This window comes from Diabrotica virgifera, chromosome 2, assembly GCF_917563875.1.
Source record: "Diabrotica virgifera virgifera chromosome 2, PGI_DIABVI_V3a".
Taxonomy (NCBI): domain Eukaryota; kingdom Metazoa; phylum Arthropoda; class Insecta; order Coleoptera; family Chrysomelidae; genus Diabrotica; species Diabrotica virgifera.
This window is the reverse complement of record NC_065444.1, coordinates 125,621,297-125,645,786: the sequence shown is the minus strand read 5'-3', so window position 1 is coordinate 125,645,786 and position 24,490 is coordinate 125,621,297. Positions and strand designations below refer to the sequence as shown.

The 24,490-nt window shown below is 36.7% G+C and overlaps 1 protein-coding gene across 1 annotated transcript in view; it reads left to right on the top strand.

Moving 5' to 3' along the window:
- LOC114339749 (glucose dehydrogenase [FAD, quinone]-like) overlaps window positions 1-24,270 on the top strand; it is a 97,087-nt gene extending 72,817 nt beyond the window's left edge. Inside the window, exon 6 of the mRNA XM_050644841.1 lies at window positions 22,811-24,270. Coding sequence (XP_050500798.1) covers window positions 22,811-24,270 — 1,460 coding nt within the window. The remainder of the gene's footprint in view (window positions 1-22,810) is intronic.
- Window positions 24,271-24,490: the final 220 nt, after the last annotated feature.

The window sequence follows — 24,490 nt, the reverse complement described above, 5'->3', positions numbered from 1 at the left end:
CACATAACCAAGGATTTTCACTGTACCAACTAAATTTAAAATATCGAGCTAATTTTTTAAATTCCTTTTTAAATTGTTTAAAATAGGTCTTTCATTTTCAATAATCTCATTTTATTTTTCAATCAGAATTACTTTTCAAGTAGTTGATCGATTACGCAGCGACACTCATCCATGGTGAACTGCACGCACACTTTTTATTATAGGTACTGTTAGTAAATTTAAATCTGGTAACAGCCCTAGTGATATACACAGCGCGCTTACGCCCATCGCTCCTTCAAAATTTTCACTAGCCGGTCCCGAGCCGCCCGAGCGACAGCGAGATAACCATTCATTGTCACCACAAATGAGACTGGTAACAGAATATAATAAAGTGCAACTGAGTCACATAGACTCGCCAATATTTTCGTGTGTCTGGCTATTTACTGAATTAGGTACTATTAACACATAATATAATATATTTCTATTGGTAAAAATAAAATAAAATAATAAATGGAATTATTCATCGTCATAAAATACATATTTATTTGCAAGATTTTTAACTGTTCCCAATGGTAACAGTGGTTACATGGACGCTTCGTCAGTGACCTGATTGGGCTTCATCATCTTTGCCTGCATAATAGAATCGGTTTCCATTTATTGTATCCGCATATCCTTCTTTCCATCTCACCTCATACATACTCATCTCGTTTTCAGCTTTTGCTAATTTGCCTGCTCTATACAATATCTTATGATTCTACGTAGCAATTTTAAGTTTCCTCCCGGCGATTCTTGGCACCCCTTGACGATTGAGCGCCTGCTGACTAGGGGCCCTGTTTTGATTTTGACTTGCCATATTAACTATCTTGAAAATTTAATGCGATGGTTTTCCACTTGCCTTTCGCATCCTATGCCGTTGACGACGGGATATCGTTCATCCGCCTTCGGGTACGATTTCTCCTCCCCATGACAAGAAGGTGCCCTTGCGTTATTCCTAACAATAACGTTGAATATTATACTTATACCGGCAAACACTCGGTCCCCATCTACGTCAGCCACCTAAGCTAACTACTTAAGTGTTGCCCATCTTCTACCACGTGGAGGTGCAGATTGGGGGTTTCCCTTCATTGAGATCAAGACTGTAAAGGCATTTCTTGATACTCTCCAGTTCTTTAAAAAGATCGGATAGTTGTAAGGGTAGCGATTGATTTTCGGTAGCGATCGGATAAATATATGTTGTATAAAATGTACTGGAGCGTTACGTAGAAGCGTCTATTCTGGACATTTCATTAACCTTCATCATCATCAGTAGCTCGACAACCCTTTTTGGGTCCTGGCTTGCTCTAGGATTTTCCACCATTCTGTTCTGTTCCTTGCTTTGTTCTTCCAGTGGGTAATCAAGTGTTTTCAAGTGTTTTCAGATCTTGTTCCACTTGTTCCATGTATCTAAGTTTGGGTCTTCCCTTTGACCTTTATTTTATTCCTTCATTATATGTTTTGGTGATTCGGTCTCCAACATTCGTTCAACATGGCCCATCCAGCGCAGACGTCCGATCTTTATAGATGTTATCATAACATTGTTATGACGTCGGGTTCGTTGTATGCTGCGTATAATTCAAAATTATATCTTCTGCGCCATACGTCATTTTCTTTCACTCCCTTATATACGTGTCTAAGGATGTTTCGTTCAAACGTACCTAATAAGTTCTCATCGCTTTTCGGCAGTGTCCATGTCTCTGATCCATATAAGGACCGGTTTTATATGTTTATTGAGTCCATTATATTATGTTTTTTTAGCAATATGTATTCTTCTCTTAACTTCTTCGCTGACATTGTTATCTGCGGTAACTAGTGATGTTATAGTCTCCTATTGTCAGATTCTGTAGGTTTCTTTGGCCTGTCGATTTGCTGGCCTTCATGTATTTGGTTTTTATTTCATTAATATTTAGGCCACTGTTTTGTGCCGCTCTTTCTATAGCATTAAATGCTTTTATCATTTCTCTTTTGCTTCTAGCTATGATATCAACATCATCTGCAAATGCCAATATTTGTACACTTTTTGTTATTATTGTTCCTCTGGTGTTGACTTTTGACTCTCTAATTATTTCATTAACCTTGTTAATCGGAAATCTTTTGTAGTTCCGTAAAGTTTTGCGAGCAGTCGTTGATGGTTAACTGTGTTCAGTTGGGTCAGTTGAGTCTATGAACATAAGAATGATAACAATAAGCAAAGATTGCAAACCAGCTGACCTACTGTAAGCTTTAAGTCAAGTATAATGAGGAGACTCTTCATGCATTAGATATCACCTGAAAGAGATCAATTTTATGGCGTTCTTGTGCGCGAAGTGTGCAGGTTTCTGCCTCATATAAAAATATTGAGAATACAAGTGCGTTTACCAGTCTCTAAACTTCATCTGCGCAGTTGCCATCATTAGTTATACTAGATCCGAGATCATTGAACTACTACTACTATCTGGCATTCCTTCGTTACTAAGCTGACTATTGTTGAATCTGTCACCATTATTTTCGTCTAATCTGTATTAATCTTAAGACCAACTTTGATTTTTTTCAACTCAACACTCTTCGCATGAGATCTAGCATTTCTTGTTCATTTGCTGCTATAAGTGTAATGGCATTAGCAAATCTTAAATTGAAAATTTTTCTCCAGCCACCATTACTCCAGCTAGTAATCCTTCCAAAGCCATACCCATGACATATTCAACATAAATATTGAATAAATCACGTGATAAAACTCATCCTTGTCTAACACTCCTCTCCACTCTTAATTGGATTGAGAACATCTGATGTAGTCGTACTGTTGCCATATTGGATTGGTAAAGATACTTAATAAGTGTCACCAAGTGTATCGATGCATCCGTATCTATTAAAATTGACCAAATCGAATGCTTTCTGGTAGTCAACAAAGCATAATATGCTTTGCTAATATTATTATCTTAGATACTTGAAATTCTCTGGATTCTTCAATGAGTTGTCTCAGGTTCAGTATTTACTTACGTGTACCTTTTCCCTTTAAAAACCCCGCTTGTTCCTGGGGTATTTGATAATGAAGGAAAATTTTTAATCTATATTATTTAATTATATGCATTTATATTACAAGGTTTTACTGGCATATGCTATTAATGACAATTAGTCCATTTACTCACGGTTTTTACTACGCATTTTAAAAAGTCGCATGGATTGACATTAAATTTAATATACACATAGCTAACATATCATAGAAACAAATGATGTTGTGCCGATGTGTCCTTTTTCCCTGGGAGTAAGTACCACCCCTCCTCGAAGGTGAAAGAACATATTTATGTTTAAAATAAGTCCGGAAGTGAATAAATGACTAATTATAAGTGACTAATTCTAAGCAACATTAGTTCTATAGAGTTTTTTTCACTAAGTCAATACTTTTCGAATTATTTTCGAGTGAACATATTCATTTTTAAACAAAAAAACTACGTTATTACACGGTTTTTCGCAAATAACTTAAAAAGTAAGTATTTTATAAAAAAATATTACCAAAAAAGATAGCTTATAAAAAAGTCAAAAAATAGTGTATGTATGAAGCCTGCAGACCCAGTAGCAGCAGATTTGTAGCTAGTGAAAAGCAGGGTGTTATTCGTCAAATTCCAAATAGAATATTTCAACGTGAAATAATCAAAAAATGAAGCATTTTTCGGGGGAAACTCATCACAATTTTTAAGGTGTTCAAAAAAGGTTTATTTTTATTTTTTAAAAAAGTTTCCAACATTAAAGGAAAACAAGTTAGGCTCAAGATAAAATTGGTCGTTTAATTGTTAAAAAAAATCGTGAAAATAATTCCCTAATTAGCATTCCAAATGAAATTAGTCGTTACTGCTTTATAATTTACTTTATACTTATTTATAATTTTATTTATATGGGTTGTTATACATATACAGGGTGTTTTGTAAAGAATGGGCCGTAGCTTAACCTCAGATTCCTGAGCTTAAATAGGTCGATGTAAGCTAACTTACCTTAGTACGAAAGTTGATAATAACCGAAATACAGGGTGTCAAAGTTAAACTTTTATTTTATTTAGTCTTGAATATTCCCTGACAGGCATGGGATAACCACAAGAAATTTGGTAAGCGAGGGTTTTTTGGGACGAGAAATCTAAATTCGCCACTAAAAATGATGTATTACCCAAATGGCGCCACACACGCCTTTCTGTGCTCATTTACTACGTTCAATTTTTTTATTGCCCATTCTACATACTTTTTTGGCACGTATTTAGTCTTTGACGCTAAAGATAGGGAACTTTTCGATCTGCAGCCTGGAGGCGAGAATACAACCCAGACCTATGCTTTGTCTCCACAAACGAAAACAATCAACCCCTGGCAGCTTCACGTACAGTGCTCCCAGATTTTCCACATAGCCAACATAGACCAGTTGTAATAGAAGTTGGCATCAAAATACCAATAATAACATCTTTCCCTCGACCTAGGTGGAACTTTAAAAAAGCAAACTGGGCGACTTTTACTGCGAGATTGGACAAATGTCTCGGATGGATAACCCCAACACGTACAAACTATATGAGATTTGTTGACGCGGTTATATCTACAGCGAAGAAAACTATACCCAGAGGATATCGTAGAGATTATGTCCCAGGATGGGATGAAAAATGCGAAAAATTGTATCAAGAATACAACGAAAGCCAAGACCGAGAAATTGCGGACGAACTGCTGCACAGTTTGGATGCAGCCAGACGACAAAAATTGATGGAAACTGTGGAAAACTAGACTTTAGTAAATCAAGCAGAAAAGCGTGGTCCTTACTTAGAAAACTTGGTAGTAGCAGACACTCAACTAGAGACAAAGTACCAATAGTTCCCAACAGAGTGGCCTCCCACATTGTAGCAAACTCAAGGGCACCTGGAGATCGTGACCACACCACCAAAGTAAAACAAGAACTAACAATACTAAAGTCTGCATGCCCACCTACATCTGAATACTCTGACGAGTTTACTCCAGACGAAATTACCTCAGCAGTATCAGAAATTAAGTCTGGAAAGGCACCCGGCTCCGATAAAATACATCCAGAATTTTTACTCCATTGTGGAAAATATGCTAGGAAATGGTTGGCTGATTTCTACACAGATATATTAAAATCAGGAGAAATCCCCCATTCCCTTACAAAGGCCTCCATTATAGCCATATTGAAAAGCAAATGATCAACCCCAAAACTACCGACCGATTGCACTACTGAGCTGTGTCTATAAACTGTTGGAACGCTTAATTCACAACAGAATTAGTAACATAATTATATTGGGGGTGATACCTATTGAGCAAGCAGGATTCAGACCTAACCGCAGCTGCACAGATCAGATCCTATCCCTAACAACACATATTGAAGCAGGTTTTCAAAGAAAGCAAAAAACATCGGTTGCTTTCATTGACCTATCAGCTGCATACGACACCGTCTGGAGACAAGGACTAATCTGAAAACTGATTCGTGCCATCCCATGCCAAAAGGTAACCAAACTCATTGATAGCATGCTCACCGACAGACCTTTTCACGTCACAATGGGCAATTTAAGAAGTGTCCAAATGAAGCTCAGCAATGGACTGCCGCAGGGATCTGTTTTGGCACCCTTACTCTTTAATTTATACATCGCGGACCTACCTAGGACAACTTCGCAGAAATTTTACTACGCTGACGATTAGGCCATTGCAGCAAGACATAATAACATGAACGTTACAGAAACAATACTGACGGATGACCTTGCTGTTATGGGTGAATATTTTCGCAAATGGAGGCAAACGAAAACTGAAGTGTGCTGTTTCCATCTGAATAATGCCCAAGCCAACAAAAAACTCTCCGTTCACTTTGAAAACAGACTACTCACTCATAACTCAACACCAAAATATCTTGGAGTGACTCTTGACAGAACTTTAAGTTTTAAGGAACACCTACAAAGAACGGCAGAAAAACTGAAGACGCGAAATAATATAATCCAAAAGCTATGTGGCACCACATGGGGGTCCTCAGCCTCCGTACTCAGATCATCCGCTCTCGGACTCGTATACTCGGCGGCTGAATATGCTTCGCCGATATGGCTCAATAGCAAACACACGAAGATCATCGACACCCAATTAATAGACCAGGGCGCGTCTGTAAAAATATTAGTACATTTGGACGTTGAGAGGTGACTCAAATTTTTTTGCAGAAATTGCTTGAAAATAACTCAAATAATAATATTTGAGTTATCCTCTCTCTCGAAAAGGTCCGGAACATTGTTTAAATAATCAAAATGTCAAAAAATGAAGGAAAAATTCGATTTTTCTCTTGGTTTTTTTATTATAACTTTAAAAGTATTCATTTTCGAGAAAAGTTGTACTGACGTAAAAGTTGCGTAATTAAATTTCCTACAATATAGAATTGGTTAAAAATTTAAAAAATAGTCACCCTTGTTGCAAAATAGCAATAATTGCGAAAACATCATACAAAAACAAGTATTCGCATTTTACGTTTTTTCAACCATTTATGCTATACATAGGACCTTCATATTTCATCCAGAAAAACGTTATGATACATTAAAACAATAATGTAAATTTCATTTAGATCGGTTCAATAGATTTTGCAAAATAAATTTTGCAATCCAGCTTTCGCAAAAAAAATTCATTTTTTCAAAATGTTACAGGACTAAAAATAAAGCAGATAGCAAGTTTAAATTTTTTTTGCTTATAGAAGTGTACTGTACCTTTCATTTGCAATTTGCAAAATTAAAATCGATTAACTACCACGGCGTCAGGATTTTTTTTTAAATAAACATTAATTATTGGTGCTACGCGCAGGACAGTGGATAGTTTGCTCTGATTGGGCATTCCAATGACCTTTGATAATGATTGATACGTTTTAATTTTTATTACATTTCGATATAAATAAATAAATTTGTTTATTTCAAAATAAAAACACATACTCTATCCTTTGAAATAACACTTTTTGTAGCAAAAACATTATTTGTTCATATATTTTAACTTAGAGAATAAAAGTTAATTATTTTTAAACATATGCAATTGTTTAAACAATATTTTACAAACAATAATAAAATTAGTTTGATTTTTGTGGAATTAAAATATTAAAATACAACAAAATATAGAGTAAGAAAATAATATATTAGATAAAGATTGGAAGAAATTTTGGTGGAAATCAACTTGTGTGAATCGAACACCGCTGTCCTGCGCGTAGCACCAAAAATTAATGTTCATTTAAAAAATTTCCTAACGGCGTGGTAATTAATCGATTTTAATTTTGTAAATTGAAAATGAAAGGTACTACACTTCTATAAGCAAAAAAAATTCAACTTGCTATCTGATTTATTTTCAGTCCTGCATCATTAAAAAAAAATGAATTTTTTTTGCGAAAGCTGGATTGCAAAATTTATTTTGCAAAATCTATTAAACCGATCATAATGAAATTTACAGTGTCGTTTTACTATATCATAAAGTTTTTCTGGGTAAAATATGAAGGTCCTAAGTGCAGCATAAATGGTTGAAAAATGTAAAATGCGAATAGTTGTTTTTGTATGGTTTTTCCGCAATTATTGCTATTTTGCAACAAGGGTGACCATTTTTTAAATTTTTAAACAATTCTATATTGTAGAAAATTTAATTACGCAACTTTTATGTCGGTACAACTTTTCTCAGAAATAAAAAGTTTTAAAGTTATAATCAAAAAACCATTACAAAAATTGAATTTTTCCTTCATATTTTGGCATTTTGATTATTTAAACAATGTTCCGGACCATTTTGAGTGAGAGGATAACTCAAATATTATTATTTGAGTTATTTTCAAGCAATTTCTGCAAAAAAATTTTAGTCACCTCTCAACGTCCATCTCAAAACAGATGCGCCCTGGGCTGTAAACCAGACAATGCGAATGATCTCAGGTACAATTCGACCAACACTGAACTATTGGCTTCCCATTCTGAGTCACATTCCACCGCCGAAACTAAGAAGAAGTCATTCTCTTCTCAGAGAATATCGAAAAATCGAGGCTAACCATCAACTACCCATCCATCATGATAAGCTTGACATCGAAATGAACAGACTGCGCTTCAGATATCCCCCATTTTTAAGGGCCACCTCCCTACACCAGGAACATTTCGACCTCACCAACGCTTGGAGAAGATAATGGGAGAGCGACTCACCACAGGAATCACACCAAATGGCCTGTATCGATCAGAAAACACCAGGCTTTGAATTGCCCCGCTATACATGGACGGCGCTGAACAGAATAAGAACAGGTACCGGTAGATGTGCTGACAGCTTGCATAGATGGGGAAAGGCCCTTACTCCTGAGTGTGACTGTGGTGCGCAACGGCAGACCGTCCGCCACATTATTGAGGAATGCCCCCGAAGGCGGTACCCTGGAGTTTTCGATGAGTTCCTGAATGCGACCGAAAATGTTTTACATTATATTAATACATTAGATCAGTGGTCGCCAACCTCTTCAATGTGTTGAGCTACTTTGTCAATTTTGGAATAAACAGCGAGCTACCCAAACGGAAGCCACGTAACGCAACGAAAATGAAATAATCCACAGTTAATGTATCATTATAATATGTATTTATTTTACTATTTAACTGGTAATACATAATACATAGGTACTAATAATAAACTAATAACAAAATAACTAATATTACTAGTACGTACTTGTTCATAGCTACATTCCTACCTATCAAACGAAGGTGTTTGAAAAATAAACACAAACTTTTATCCAGCCACAACGGCATGTCACGTATGATTTAAAATTAGTTAATAATAACAACAAAAAAGTAACGCACTATCATAAACATAAACATTGAAAAATAAAAAAATGTCTATTAAGCCAGATCATCCATTTCATAAGTCCATATTTGGAATAGTTTCATATTTTTTTTGCTAATTTTTTGCTAATTTATTACCACAAAAACAAATTTTTTGCTCCACCCCTAACCGAGAAACAATGGTTGATGTAGCTTAATATTATGTCACATCATCGATAGCCATATCTCGCGAACCTAAAGAGCTAGAAAATCGTACGACGCGGCATATTTTTTTGCTAATTTATTGCTGTCGATCTGCATATTCAACATACCCCAAAACCACCCCTGCTTCCCTTACAGCTAAACAACACCCCCAAAAAACAACGAAAAATCTTGAAAAATGATTTTTGTGATATAGTTGACGGTTGATATTTAATTGCTAATTTTTTGCTGTCATTAGCCGTAAAAACAAATTTTTTGCTCCACCCCTAACCGAGAAACAATGGTTGATGTAGGTTAATATTATGTCACATCATCGATAGCCATATCTCGCGAACCTAAAGAGCTAGAAAATCGTACGACGCGGCATATTTTTTTGCTAATTTATTGCTGTCGATCTGCATTTGCAACATATCCCAAAACCACCCCTGCTTCCCTTACAGCTAAACAACACCCCCAAAAAACAACGAAAAATCTTGAAAAATGATTTTTGTGATATAGTTGACGGTTGATATTTAATTGCTAATTTTTTGTTGTCATTAGCCGTAAAAAACAAATTTTTTGCTCCACCCCTAACCGAGAAACAATGGTCGATGTAGCTTAATATTATGTCACATCATCGATAGCCATATCTCGCGAACCTAAAGAGCTAGAAAATCGTACGACGCGGCATATTTTTTTGCTAATTTATTGCGGTCGATCTGCATATGCAACATACCCCAAAACCACCCCTGCTTCCCTTACAGCTAAACAACACCCCCAAAAAACAAAGAAAAATCCTAAAAAATGATTCTCATGATATGGTTGACAGTTGATGTTCAATAACAAATTTTTTTCTATGATAAGTTCTTTCGATCTAAAGCTTATTTTAAATTTTTTTTAATGATACTTATGCACGTATTATAAAAATTGAGTTATCCATCGCATTTTTTCGGTATGTCAAAAAAAAAGTGTTTCATTTTTTGTTTATTACATTTTCTGTTATATCTCGAAAACTGCTCGATGGATTTTAATGATCCTCATCTCTTTTTATTTTGTTAAACGTGCAAAAATATGAATTTTTCATTTTACCATATCAATGTATATCGAACTATATCTCCGAGATTTATCGATCGATTTTTGACTATTATTAAATATAAGTCACTTCGATACCACTCCGGCTACACTCATAAAAAAAGTAGTTACCGATCTTAGAAAAAGCGTTCTTGAACGAAGAGAGGCTGTTTTCTACAGCAAAGAGTAAAATAAACTATAGCCAAGAACTTATTCTTCATAAGAATGTATTGAAAAAAAATTCTTGGTTGTAATTTATTTTACTCTTGGCTCTAGAAAACAGCCTTTCTTCGTTCAAGAACGCTTTTTCTAAGATCGGTAACTACTTTTTTTATGAGTGTAGCCGGAGTGGTATCGAAGTGACTTATATTTAATAATAGTCAAAAATCGATCGATAAATCTCGGAGATATGGTTCGATATACATTGATATGGTAAAATGAAAAATTCATATTTTTGCACGTTTAAAAAAATAAAAAGAGATGAGGATCATTAAAATCCATCGAGCAGTTTTCGAGATACATATAACAGAAAATGTAATAAACAAAAAATGAAACACTTTTTTTTGACATACCGAAAAAATGCGATGGATAACTCAATTTTTATAATACGTGCATAAGTATCATTAAAAAACATTTAAAATAAGCTTTGGATCGATAGAACTTATCATAGAAAGAAATTTGTTATTGAACATCAACTGTCAACCATATCATGAGAATCATTTTTTAGGATTTTTCGTTGTTTTTTGGGGATGTTGTTTAGCTGTAAGGGAAGCAGGGGTGGTTTTGGGGTATGTTGCATATGCAGATCGACAGCAATAAATTAGCAAAAAAATATGCCGCGTCGTACGATTTTCTAGCTCTTTAGGTTCGCGAGATATGGCTGTCGATGATGTGACATAATATTAAGCTACATCAACCATTGTTTCTCGGTTAGGGGTGGAGCAAAAAATTTGTTTTTTACGGCTAATGACAGCAAAAAATTAGCAATTAAATATCAACCGTCAACTATATCACAAAAATCATTTTTCAAGATTTTTCGTTGTTTTTTGGGGGTGTTGTTTAGCTGTAAGGGAAGCAGGGGTGGTTTTGGGGTATGTTGCATATGCAGATCGACAGCAATAAATTAGCAAAAAAATATGCCGCGTCGTACGATTTTCTAGCTCTTTAGGTTCGCGAGATATGGCTATCGATGATGTGACATAATATTAAGCTACATCAACCATTGTTTCTCGGTTAGGGGTGGAGCAAAAAATTTGGTTTTGTGGTAATAAATTAGCAAAAAATTAGCAAAAAAATATGAAACTATTCCAAATATGGACTTATGAAATGGATGATCTGGCTTAATAGACATAATAAAAAAGCACGTTTAATGAGAAGGCTGACACTCATCGATTATTTTTTTAATGTTTGCAGTATAATTTGATGCAGCCATTCGAATACAATTATCCAAATGTTCATCTGTAAGTCGATTACGATATTTGTTCTGAATAAACTTCATATTGGAAAAAGAAGATTCACACAAATAGGTTGAACTGAATAATGCTTTCACTTTCAAGGCAACACGGCATAGAACTGAATATTTGTCTTTACTTACAATAGGCCAGATACATTCAGTACTTGAGACTAACGATTTTAAGGCTAAAACATTTTGAAACTCAATGACTTTCATTTCTATTGCAGCGATGTCTTCGCCAAAGTTCTGCATAACACAAGCTGCAAACTGTTGGATATCAATTTCCATAAAGGGTGAAACAACAAACTGCGCTACTAAAGCCATTTCATTGAAATCCTTAAAACGATTTTTGAAGTTACTCTTCAGGGTAGAAATTATTTCTACATGATATTTGTTGTCATAGGGTTCTAATGGATTTTGAGATATTTTTTCTGAAAGAATAGGAAAATGCTTGGAATCGCTGTTCATTAGGTTTTGTTCCCAAAACTCCAGCTTTTTGATAAATGCTTTTATATCAGAAATAATTTCCGCTAGTTCTTTGTCTCTCCCTTGAAGCTGCAAATTAAGTTCGTTTAATTTCTCTGTAATGTCCACGAGAAAACCAAAATCTCTAAGCCAGATTGAATTTTCTAGTTCCGGAGTCGGTTCATCGCGTTGTTTGAAAAATTGAACTATGCCAGATAGGACATCATTAAAACGTTTCAGCACCCGTCCTCTACTTAACCATCGGACTTCAGAGTGAAGGAGTAGGTCCCCGTATTGACAGTCAACTTCATCGGCCAAGGTTCTGAATAATCTTCTTTGTAACGCTTGAGCTCTAATCTTGTTCACAGTTTTTACCACCAGTTTCATAACGTTGTTTAGTTTAAGGAAATTTCCACATAATGCTTGCTGATGGATAATGCAGTAGTAACAGAGAAATTGTGGAAAAGTTTCATCTTTACAACATAACGCCACCAGACCCTTATCACAACCCACCATAGCTGGAGCGCCATCGGTTGTCAAGCATACCATTTTCGATATTGGAATTTTCTCGGAAGAAATAATATTTTTTAAATGAGAAAACAACTTCTGTCCAGTAGTGTGTCCTTTCAGTGGAATGAACTTCAAAAGATCTTCTTTAATCGTAAAATCACTAAAAACCATCCTGACGAACACGGCCATCTGGGCAGTGTCAACGACATCTGTTGATTCATCCAGTTGAAGTGAAAAATAAACACAGTTATCTAAGTCAGTTCTTAACTGTAAAAAAATATCATTGCTCATTACTTCTACACGTCTCATCACTGTATTAGCAGAAAGTTGCATAGATTTTATAGCTGAAACTATCTCGCTTTTATTTCTAAAGTTGGCAAATAACGAATCAGCAGCTTCTAAAAACGCCTGTTTTATTCATATTTATTTTATCATTTCCCCGTCTTCATAAGGTTTCTTTTTTTGTGCAATTATCTGGGACACACGGTACGATGCTTCAGTTGCAGCCTTATTTTTGTCGACTGTTCTTAAAAATATTGATTGTTGTCCAATTAACTGTTTTTTAACTGTTTCAGTTTCTCCTTTCTGGCGGCAGAATGTAGTGGAATGATTTTTCAAAATTATAATGTACAGTTTTATGATGTCTCTCAATATTTCCTTTTTTAGCAACGGAGACCGAAGTATTACATAATAAACACACATTTTTATCTTTAACTTCTGTAAAAAAGTATTGTTCTTCCCATTCCGAATGAAAGTGGTATGTCTTTACCTTCTTACAACTGCTTGCCATAATATTATTTTTGTTGTTCTCTACTAACCCAACCGCTGGACGTTGGTTACGCGTTCAGTTTTTAGTCGAGGAAATGAAGCATTTTGGCTCGCAATTTTTTCGTCCAGCATGGATTTACTTGAAATTTTCACAGAAGGTAGGGAATAGTCCAAGGATCATATTCTATATCATGCCGCTGTACGCTAAAACCTTGGGGGTGGTTGCCACCCCATCTCGGGGGCGGGAATTTTTTATTATATTTTAACCATGTAAATCGATGTAAAAAGTAATTCTAAGAAGAAAATGTTTTTTACATTTTCTTCGTAAAACTAATATTTTTCGAGTTATTCGCGCTTGAAAGTAACAGTTTTTCGACTAAAAAATCGACTTTTTTAGCAGGTTTTTTGAGAATACCTCGAACAATATGCATTTAATCAAAAAAACTGTAGATATATAAATTGTATCTTTTAGTAACACAAAACAAATTCTTTTTCTGTATTATCTTTAAGACCAATACAAACCAAGATACGGCATGTTAAAAGTTAGCTTTTTTCGTCAAATGCATAATTTGAAATATTCAAAGCCAAATAACGGAATAACTTTGCATTTTTTTCGAGGAAAACTTCAATAACATTTTTTTAAGCATACAGGTAGACCTTTCAAAAAATAATAATAAAAAGTTTCTAGCCTAAAAATTAAGCGACCTATGATCAAAAAAAGGTCGGTACCTGCTTTTCTCTATAAAAAAAATCAGTAAAAACAACCCCCTAACACGGTCCTAATTAAAAATTGGTCTTCACTTTTCTGTAATTCCTTTTACGTTTGTATTATCAATATACCCAAGAAGTTTGACGTATTTAAGATGCCTAATTTTAGAAAAATTGGAGTTTAAAGAAAAATTATATTTTTGCAATTTCCCATTTTTCACCTTTTATTTAAAAATATCTCCGAAGATACTGAAGATGCGAAAAAAATTATAAAATACTAAATTGTAGTGTTTTTAATAGCTAAAATTCCCTTGTGCATAGATTTTCATTACAGTGAACAGTTAGCGAGATATAGCTGTTAAAACCTCTATTTACGAGCAAACACCCCCTTATTCGAGCCTTTTAAACTCACCCTAATTAAAAACTAAGGGATCTTACTTAATTTAGTTTACACAGTCTTATAACTCTTCAAAAATCCTATAAATTCATTTGTGAAAAAACTTTTTATCCCCAAAAATGAAGGAGCTATGTTTATAAAACAATTTTTTTTTTCGAAAAATTCGAATATTCCGCTTATAGATAATTTTCAATGTATGTGTAATACCACAGAACCGGTTCGTATACTGGAAGATGACTAAAAAATTATTTGTATTTTGTATTTGTACATATTTGTAAATTCGTATTTTTGTGTAAATAAATGTTTTTGTATTTCTTTAATTCTACTTTTCTCTGTATATATCTATTAAAATATCTACTTATAAAAACTGTAATGTTATTAAGGGTGGCTTTTAAGGGTTGAAATATTATGATACTATAACCTAAAGTACAAAACAATCATTATTTAACCAATCAAAACCAAATTTTATCCATATTAAAGTTTACAATGTTTTTATATAATTTTTGAAAATAAGGGGTAATTTACACCCCTAAAAATATTCAACGCCCTTAAGCATGATATAGAATATGAAGTACAGGGTGAGATGATCCTAATCCCAAATTTTTATGTAAATCGATGAAGGCCGAAATTATTCTTTTAGGATAAGTAAATTTGTTATATATAGCTCCAATGGTGGTTTTAAGGGTTGAAATATTATGATAGTATATCTTAAAGCATAAAACAATTATTATGTAACTAATAAGAATCAAATGTTGACAATATTAAAGTTTAAAATGTTATTTTAAAATTTTTTACAATTAGGGGTAGTTTTCACCCTTAAAAACCAAAAGCGTACAACGGCTCAATATAGAAAGTGAACTAGAGGGTGTAATGAGCCTAATCCCAAATTTTTGTACAAATTGATGCTGGACGAAAAAATTGCGAGGTTTTGCCATTTTTTCAACTTCATTTCCTCGACTATTTAAACTAAGCGCAATGGCAAGCAAGCAAGCAATTTGATTCAACCCGACCTGTGGGAGATGTCCACCCTATCGAAAAAGTACATTCGGGTGTAACAATTCATTGGGGCGAGGTGTTTTGACCCGAGTTCAAACAGGATCACCCCACCTCGCTCCAATGCCCCAGGCCATCCCTCCCCCCCCCCCCCATAACACGCTGATGCGCAATGAGGGCACTACTATCGAAGCCAAATGCTCTTCACAATGGAATCCTGGGTAATAAGATTCCATGTGGTACCCTAATCGAATGCAAAAATTATTAGGCTCAGCGTGATGCGCTCTATGCCTTTATCCTCTTACTTACTTAACCGCGGAACTAAAAATTGCTTGCTTGGGCCCCCAGCCATTGTACCAAGCCCAATTGAGCTCGGTCCAATGGCTGGGAACTCAAGATTTTTATGATTTTTTTGTTTTTGTGTGATTTTTTTGTTGGCTTACGCCTTTTTTTTGTTTTTTTGTGTTTTTTTGTGTTTTTTTGTTTGGCTTATGCCTTTTCCTCTATTTTCTACTTATTAGCTTACCTAGTCGTGGTGTTGGACCTACGCTTGGGATGCGTCTTTTCTTCGGCACTTGGATTTTCGAGCTACGAACTAATTACTATCACTTTCACTTGTCTTTTTTATTCACTTTAATCCACTATTTGCTGTTTAGGACGTCTGTGCTTCCATCGGTGGAACATGTCATACCTTAGCATCTCTCGCAGTATGTGACTTGGGTGGTGCTCCAGTTCCGCGAATTTGACCCTTGCCTTGTCTGTCATAATTTCGGTGACTCTCACCTGTTGAAGTTCTCTAAACAGGAATCTTTCTGCTACGTATCTTGGGACTCTGGCTGCTTCTCTTAAGCTGCTGTTATGGACCGCTTGTATCTTCTTTTTGTGGGTGTTACATACTTGTCCCCATGCGAGAGATGCGTATGTTAATACCGGTAGTATTATGCTGTTTATTAATCTTAACCTTGTTTTTAGTCTCAATTTACTTTTTCTGCCTGTGAGTCCTCTTAATGTTGCTCTTGCTATGTTGGCCTTCTGGACTGTGGCTTCTACGTGTTTTTGGAAGGTTAATCCTTTGTCCATGATGACTCCTAGGTATTTAGCTTCATTTTTCCACTCAATGGGGGTGTTCTGCACCGTCAGCTGTTCTTCTGGCTGTTGTCTTCCTTTCTTGTATAGAACCGCTTGCGTCTTTTCTGAGTTGATGGCTATCTTCCATTTTATACTCCATTCCTCGATGTCTGCTAACGCTGTTTGCAGGTTGGTCACTGCTATGTCTACGTTTCTATGTTTGGCCGCTATCGCTGTGTCGTCGGCGTAGAGGCTCATAAGGGTACCTGGTGTTCTAGGTACATCAGCAGTGTATATTGTGTACAGCAGAGGTGACAGGACCGCTCCCTGTGATACTCCAGCCTCCGGGTTTCCGAGCTCGGAACGGACTTGTCCTATCCGAATCCTGAAACTCCGGCCGCCTAAGTACGAGGAGATTAGCCTCGTCATCGCTCCGCTGTACCCATAACCCCGCATTTTGTATAAGAGCCCCTTATGCCACACTCTGTCGAAAGCTTTGCTTACGTACAGGAATGCTGCTACGGTGTACTGCTTGTCGTTGAATCCAGCTGCTATGTACTCAGTTAGTCTGAGTACTTGTAGCTCGCTGGAGTGCTCTGCTCTAAATCCGAATTGAGCTTCTGGGATTATCTCTAATCTGTTTGTTTCCACTTACAGTCTGCTAAGAATGATTCTTTCTACTATCTTGCTGATCGCTGGGAGTAAGCTGATTGGCCTGTAGTTCTGCGGGAATGTATGGTTCTTGCCAGGTTTTGGGATCATAATGACATGGGCCTCTTTCCATCTGTTCGGGAATATTTTATATCTTAGTATCGCGTTCACTATGTTTGTAAAGTACACTATAGCTTTTCTGGGCAAATACTTTAGGGCTCTGTTTGTTATTTCGTCTAGGCCAGGCGCTTTTCTAGGTGAACTGTTTCTGATGTGTTCGTTGATTTCTTCCGGTGATGTTGGGGGAATGATATCATCTGGGTCTTCTGGCCTTTCTTCTTGTTCTTTGACTTCTTGCAAGAAGTCGTCGTCTTCGTTTTGGTGGAAGTTTAGGTTGCACTCTCTTTCGAGTGTGGACCTCATCACCTCTACTTTTCCCTCTATGGTGTATACCATGCCGTTTGCTCCATGTAATGGGGGGATGGGTTTTCTGTCGCTTCTCATCATTTTCTGGAGCTTCCAAACGTTTTTCATGTTTGAGTCTAGTTCTTCCATCTCTTGTGCAAAGTTGTCCCATTGTTTGCTACGGTGGAGTTGTAGGGCTGTTTTGACCTCTCTGTTTAATGTATTTGCCCAGGTTTTGTCTACTCGGTTTCTCGTTCTTCTGGCTATTTGCTTCGCTCTATTTTTTTCCCTTATCAAGTCTTGTGTTTCTTGTGGTATGTCTTTGAACCTTCCCGTGTGGATCTCGACTTCTTCCTCTGATGTGCTGTTTCTGATTGCTTCTTGGATAATGTTTTCAAGCTCTAGGACTTTTTCTTCTATTTCTTCAGGGTTATTTATAACTGGCACTATATTTTTATTCCTTCACTCACTAGTCTTTTTAGTTTGTCCACTTTACTTTCTTTTTACTTTCTTTTTCGGCGGGTTTGTCTCTTCCCATGTTCCTATTTCTAGTAGAATGAGGTTGTGGTCTGTTGTTCCTTCGTTAAACGTGATTAGTTCTGATTGTAGTCCTAGGTTTTTGGCCACAACGATGTCGATGTGGGTGGGAAGTCCATTTCCAGGGTAGTGTGTTGGTTCTTCTGGGCCCATTGCCACTGTATCTTCGTTATTTTCTATGTATCTATTTAGTAGTCGTCCGTTTCTGTTCGTAGCTCTATCGTTCCAGTTGGGGGATCTTGCATTTAGGTCTCCTATTATTATGGATGTTTCAGCGATGTTTAGGAACGCATCTAGATCATCGTTCATTAGTGGGTGTTCTGTGTCTCCCTGGTGCCTAGTATCACTTCTTTGACTACCTTAGTCACTATGTTGGTGACCATTCTGACTAAGTAGTCCTCGTCGTGGGGGATCGCTGCGTTGTTCTGTGTATTCTGCGTGGCCTGGGCGTAGGATACGCCGGTTGTTTGTGGTCGTCTTTCTTGGGGCTGTTGTTGTGGCCTCTTTGGTGGTGGTCTTCCCCATGTGGGGCACCTAGGGCATCCTCTGTAGCTGGCTGGATGGCTGCCTTTGCAGTTTGCGCATGTAGCTTTAACATCTCTGGCCCGTTTGCACAGCTTTGTGGGGTGATCCTCACCGCATTTGACGCACTTTGGATCTTTGTGGCACGCATTCTGGGCGTGGTGGTATCCCTGGCAGTTGAAGCACTGCGTTGGTCCGGTTGCCTTTCGTAGATCCTCTACCACGACCTTCATGTGGCACAGGTTGATTATACGCCTCGCCGCCTCGACGTCCCCCTGGTTCAGAGTTATGACAAACATCGGTAGTTGCTTTCTTGGGCCGGCTCTCGTTGACATATTTTTGGCTGCTTGGCAGTCAATGTTGTATTGAGCTGCCATGTCGTTCTTGATATCTGCCTCTGTGGTATTTGTGGGTAGCCCTCTTATTACCATTTTAGGCTTTACTTCTTCCTCGAATGGGAAGGCTATCCACTGCAGTCTTTTGTCTTTCAGGGTCTTCGCGTATTCCTCAATGATGTGAATCATTTTGCGGTAATCTCCTGGCCTTTTCGCCTGGACAAGGGTTTCCCTACCACTCCTGGAGATCCTGCTCACCCTGATGACATTCTGCTTTTGGGCTAGACTGAGGATGGCCCCTGTTTCGCTCACACTCTTTAATTTTATTACAGGCGGCTTTCGTTGGTGAGTTACCTGTTGTTCAGGCAACGCGGCAGCTTCTTCATCTTGGTTTGTCACCATTTGCTCCGACTCTGAAACACTGGAGCGCCTTGCGGCAGGCGTATCTCCACCCGTGCTTGTAGATGGATGTATTAGTGGAGCTGTCCCTCGGGGCAGGTTGAAAGAGTCTTCTGCTGGGGGTGAAGCAGCCCTCATGGCGTTGTCCGCTTGGAGTTCCCATGCCGTCGTCTCGTCTTTTGAGATCCGTGTCTTCAGTTTGGGAAATCTTCTTTAATCTTCGGTTTTTCTCCTCGGATCTTTTTTAGTCTCTCCTCTGCGGTTGATTGCGGCTTCTTGGCTTCAGGGAGTGGCTGTGGCTTTATGGCTTCAGAGGCTGGCTTCTGTTGTTGTTGAAGTTTCTCAAGGAGTTCTGTAGTTTTTTTCTGCTCATCCAACATGGTTTCTATCAGTCTTGACATCCTCTCCAGTTCTTTTCTCAGTCGTTCGTTTTCGGCTCTGAGTCGCTTGTTTTCTGCTTCCTTATCTGTCTCCATCCTATGCAGCATCTCTTTCATAGTTGCCATGTCTTCTTTTTCGTTCTTCTCTTTCGTGTCGCTGTCACACTCTTTGGCTTCTTTTTCTTTCGTCTTTTTTACCTTCTTTTTCATGTCTTCGTTTTCTTCGCTGTCACACTCTTTGACTCGTTTGGTAGTGCCTCTGCTTGTCTGCTCTGCCTCGTCGTCCATGGGCTCTGCTTCTGGATTGTCCCTATCTTTCTTCGCTTCTACATCGCTTTTCTTTTTCTCCTCTTTCTTCTTTTTGGATTTTTCCATTTTCCTCTCGCTCCTAGGTAGTTTAAAACCATTTTCATCCACGGATGAGTAGCCTTCGGTGTCGGAGCTTAGTCCCTGAAACAAGTTTGGGCCCACTTTGCGTGAGCCCTCATAGATTGGCGGGGAATGCGCCATGGAACGGGGCTGTGATCGAGATCTAGCTCGATCAATCGTCTGGGGTTGGGGACGAACGGTCCTAATTTTGACAAAACCTTTTTTTCTGCCGACTAGCCCGACGCCAGCTCGACTTCAGGGTTGGCTCCCTGCACCAAGCGCGGTTGTTCACGTACCCAGATAGAACTAGGTACGGGTTCCTCTTGCGTTTCTCAATCTACTGACCTAGGGACCGGGGCTGCACGATGTAGAATTCTAGAAAACTACACCTTGCAGTGTCGAGGTGCAATGTTTTAAATTACACCCATCCCTTACGGAGGCACAGTAGATATCCCGTAGCGGGCTCACGTCGAGCCCGCTATTTCTTTTTCCGCTAGCCGATCTCTAGCTGTGGCGTCTCAGAGAATCCAATAAAATCAAATTCCCTAAGTTTCACCACATCCAGTCGATCGGCCTTTGCCTCTAATTCTCGCCTCAGAGAGTGAAAACTCTCAACTGCTGTCTTGCTTACATTCAAGACTGGACTGAAAAGTCTACAGCCAAGCTATCCCCACTTCTCGTTGGCTTCCTTCGCTGCTGCTCCGCTCCGCTCGTACGCGTGTTACTAGTCCGGTGGTCGGCACCACTTACTCCTAAGCGCAATGTCGCCGCGCCGTGCGAATTTATCCCGTTCAAAGCAATCCAGATCGTTCTCTAACACTAACGCGCTGGTCCGGCAGGTCGGTTCTATAAATAGCCGATTCTAGCTTGATGGCGTCAGCGACAGATCACTCACCGCAACGTTGCCGCTGTTTATGTTTAATATTATGACAATTAGATTTTTTTGTGGAATTTTCGGAAGCTTCTCTGATTTTTGCAGTTTGTATTTTTTAAATTAAAATCGTTGTGAGAGCTACCAGAATTGCCTCCGCGAGCTACCGGTAGCTAGCGATCGACAGGATGGCGACCACTGCATTAGATGTTCGTTTGTGATACTTCATGTAATGTTTTATATACTTTTTTTAAATTATGTGTTCTTATTGTATCTATGCCATACGATAAATAAATAAATAAATACTTTTTGAATCAAAACTTTTATGCTCTTAATATTTCTATTTAACACGTTGGCGGACAGTGCGTCAAATGTATAAGCAAGTGTTGTGACACTATATGTATTTTACAAAGTAGAATAGGGAGATTTCTGAATTTCTTTTAGCGCTTATAGTTTATGGAAACAATGAGTGTCTTAACATTTTTTGTAAACATGTGGACGATGACCATGGGCATCCTGTCACATTTAATATGCATCTATAGATGTAATGTGACATTTTTTGACACCGATTTTTTGTCCCAACACGTTATTTTAAAATTGTCGTCTATAGACGTTGTGTCACATTACATCAATGGAAACTAAACGTCTATAGACGTTCTGTTCATCCACGTGTTAAAAAAGGTATACTACATTCATCGCAGTTTAAACTGCGATGGTACATAATTTTTTGCATAACATCATTGTAGTTACACCCGAAAAATAAACTTAAGACCATTATAATTTCCACAAATGTATCGCAAATTCCTTTAAATGGGATATGCGATGCAATGACATAAATATGAAAACTTGCACAATTATTATGGTTTCAAGTTTATTTTTCGGGTGTAACTTCATAACTACAATGATATTATGCAAAACATTATGTTGCACCGCAGAATTAAAATGCGTTTATCTCGAAAATAGTTGAGTTTAGCGAGATGAATGTAGTATACTTTTTTTAAGTAGGAATCTTAAGAGAATAAAAGATTTGATTCAAAAAGTACGTAGAGAGGGGGATAAAAAAATTGAACGTATTAAATGAGCGCTGAAAGACGTATATGGTGCCCTGTGGGCAATACATAATTTTTGGTGGCGAATTTAGATTTCTCGTCCCAAAAAACCCCCTACTACCAAATTTCGTGCTGTTATACCATGCCTGTCAGGAAATATTCAAGAATAAATAAAATAAAAGTTTAACTTTGACACTCTGTATTTCGTTTATTATCAACTTTCGTACTAAGGTAATTTAGCTTAAATCGACCTATTGTAAGCTCAGAAATCTGAGGTTAAGCTATGGCCCATTCTTAGCAAAGTACATATATGTATTGGATCTGGCGGCTTTCTACTGATCTTTTGCCCCGTACTTGACCTTCCAATATGATTTGAAGTAATTAATATCTTTCACCTCACATGACCCAACTATTGTACAACACCTCGTAACACTCGTTAAATGGTGTAAAGCTATTATAAAATTACGTTGTTCTAGATAATATATGTGATGTCTGAAGTCTCACTTGATTTTACATCTTCATTTAAAATACTTTGTCTTTATTTTTTCAATGAAATTGGTCTATTTGTTTGTATATTATTAGTTCTAAAATTTACATTTTTTGTTCTTATATTCCTAATTATTTTTATATAAGTTCTATAAAAGTTTATATTATGTATAATTAATTAATGTAAGCCGCATTTCTCATATTCTGTAATTTATTAATATTCGATGAATAAGTTAATAATCGTATTATCGAAATATGTAACTTTATTTGTATTTATTTTAAAAATCAATTGTTTTACTTAAAGGTTCTAATTTCAAATTCAGGTGTCTCTAATAATATCAAGAAATATTAGTAATAGTTTATATTTTTACATACATACATCTGCAGCAATGTGTAAAGTATTTTCTTTTATTATTTTAGGAGCAGAGAATAAAGTATGTGATATTCCAAGAGGAAGAGGAATTGGTGGTACGTCTTTGATAAATGGATTGGTATCAAGTAGAGGCCATCCTGATGACTACAACACTTGGGCAAAAATATTAAACGATAATTCCTGGAATTACTCAAAGGTTCTCCCATATTTTAAAAATTCGGAAAATTTTCACTGGACAAATAAAAAAGCACCGGTAGATCCTAAATATCATGGAACCAAGGGTCTGCTAAATGTGCAGCATAAAGTACCAAACGTTATATACAATGACATTTTTTTGGATGCCAACAAAGAATTAGGCTCTGATATAATTGACTACAATAGTAATCGACAACAAGGAGCTTCTATTTTCCAACTATTTAATAATAATGGCAAAAGACAAGATTTAGGTTCGGCCTTTATAATACCGTTTCTAAATAGAACAAATCTTAAAGTTTTGACCCAGAGTTACGTCATCAAAATAGAAATTAGTAAAAGAACTAAAACCGTAAAAGGTGTTTTGTTTACAAAAGGTGGTTATACTTACAGAGCAAAAGCAAAAAAGGAGGTCATACTTTGTGCAGGTGCTATTGCGAGTCCACAAATATTAATGTTGTCTGGAATTGGTCCCAAAAAACATCTCAAAGATATCAAAATACCTTTGATTAAAAATTTAGAAGTTGGAACTAGGCTTAGGGATCATCTAGATATAAAATTACTATTTTCAGGACATATTATTATTCCTAAACAAAACATAACACAACAATTGCAAGACTATCTAAAAGGTAGTGGTACCCTTACTGCACTATCATACACTCAGGGTGTAGCCTTTCATGAAACTAAAAATAGGACTAGGAAAGGTGTACCAAACCTGGAAATCATTATGGATGTAGAGCATAAACCATCACCTGCAAAAAGTGTTTCCCTTTCGGAACACAGTATGAATGAAGTTCTTTGGTCAAATAATACGTTGGGTCTCAGTTTTACTGCAATACATACAGATCCAAAATCTACAGGTACACTCAGATTAAAGAGCAGAAATCCTTTTGATTACCCCCTTATAAATCCAAATCTCTTATCAGATTCTGAAAATAATGATATTGATGAGTTGTATCAAAGTATACAACTCATATTTAAGCTGTCAGATACTAAAGCATTTCAGCGTATCAAACTAAAGTACATGAGCAAACCTTTACCAGTTTGTAGCCACTTAAAATTTAAATCTAAAGATTATTGGTACTGTTTTTTACGACAAATGACTACGACAGCATTACATCCAATGTCAACGTGTCCAATGGGACGTAGTCCAAAACAAGGAGCAGTGGTTGATTCAAATTTGAAAGTTTTTGGAATTAAAAGATTAAGGGTTGCAGATGCCAGTGTTTTTCCTATTTCTACTACAGGTCATCCTTGTGTACCTTGTATTATGATTGGAGAGAAGATTTCCGATTACATAAAATACCATTATTAATAAAAAATTTAAATATTATCTAATAGAATTTGTCAAATTAATATGAATATCCTATTTTGAAATGAAAAAAAATTTCCAACAATATATCATATTTTTCAACTGTCGTTTTATTTTACTTCCCTTTTAATTACAAATCTCTTAATTTCTTCCTATCCTAAGGAATTGCTATGTCTGCTAGCCCCCTAATTATAACGAGACGCCAGACCTAGCGGTATTCGTT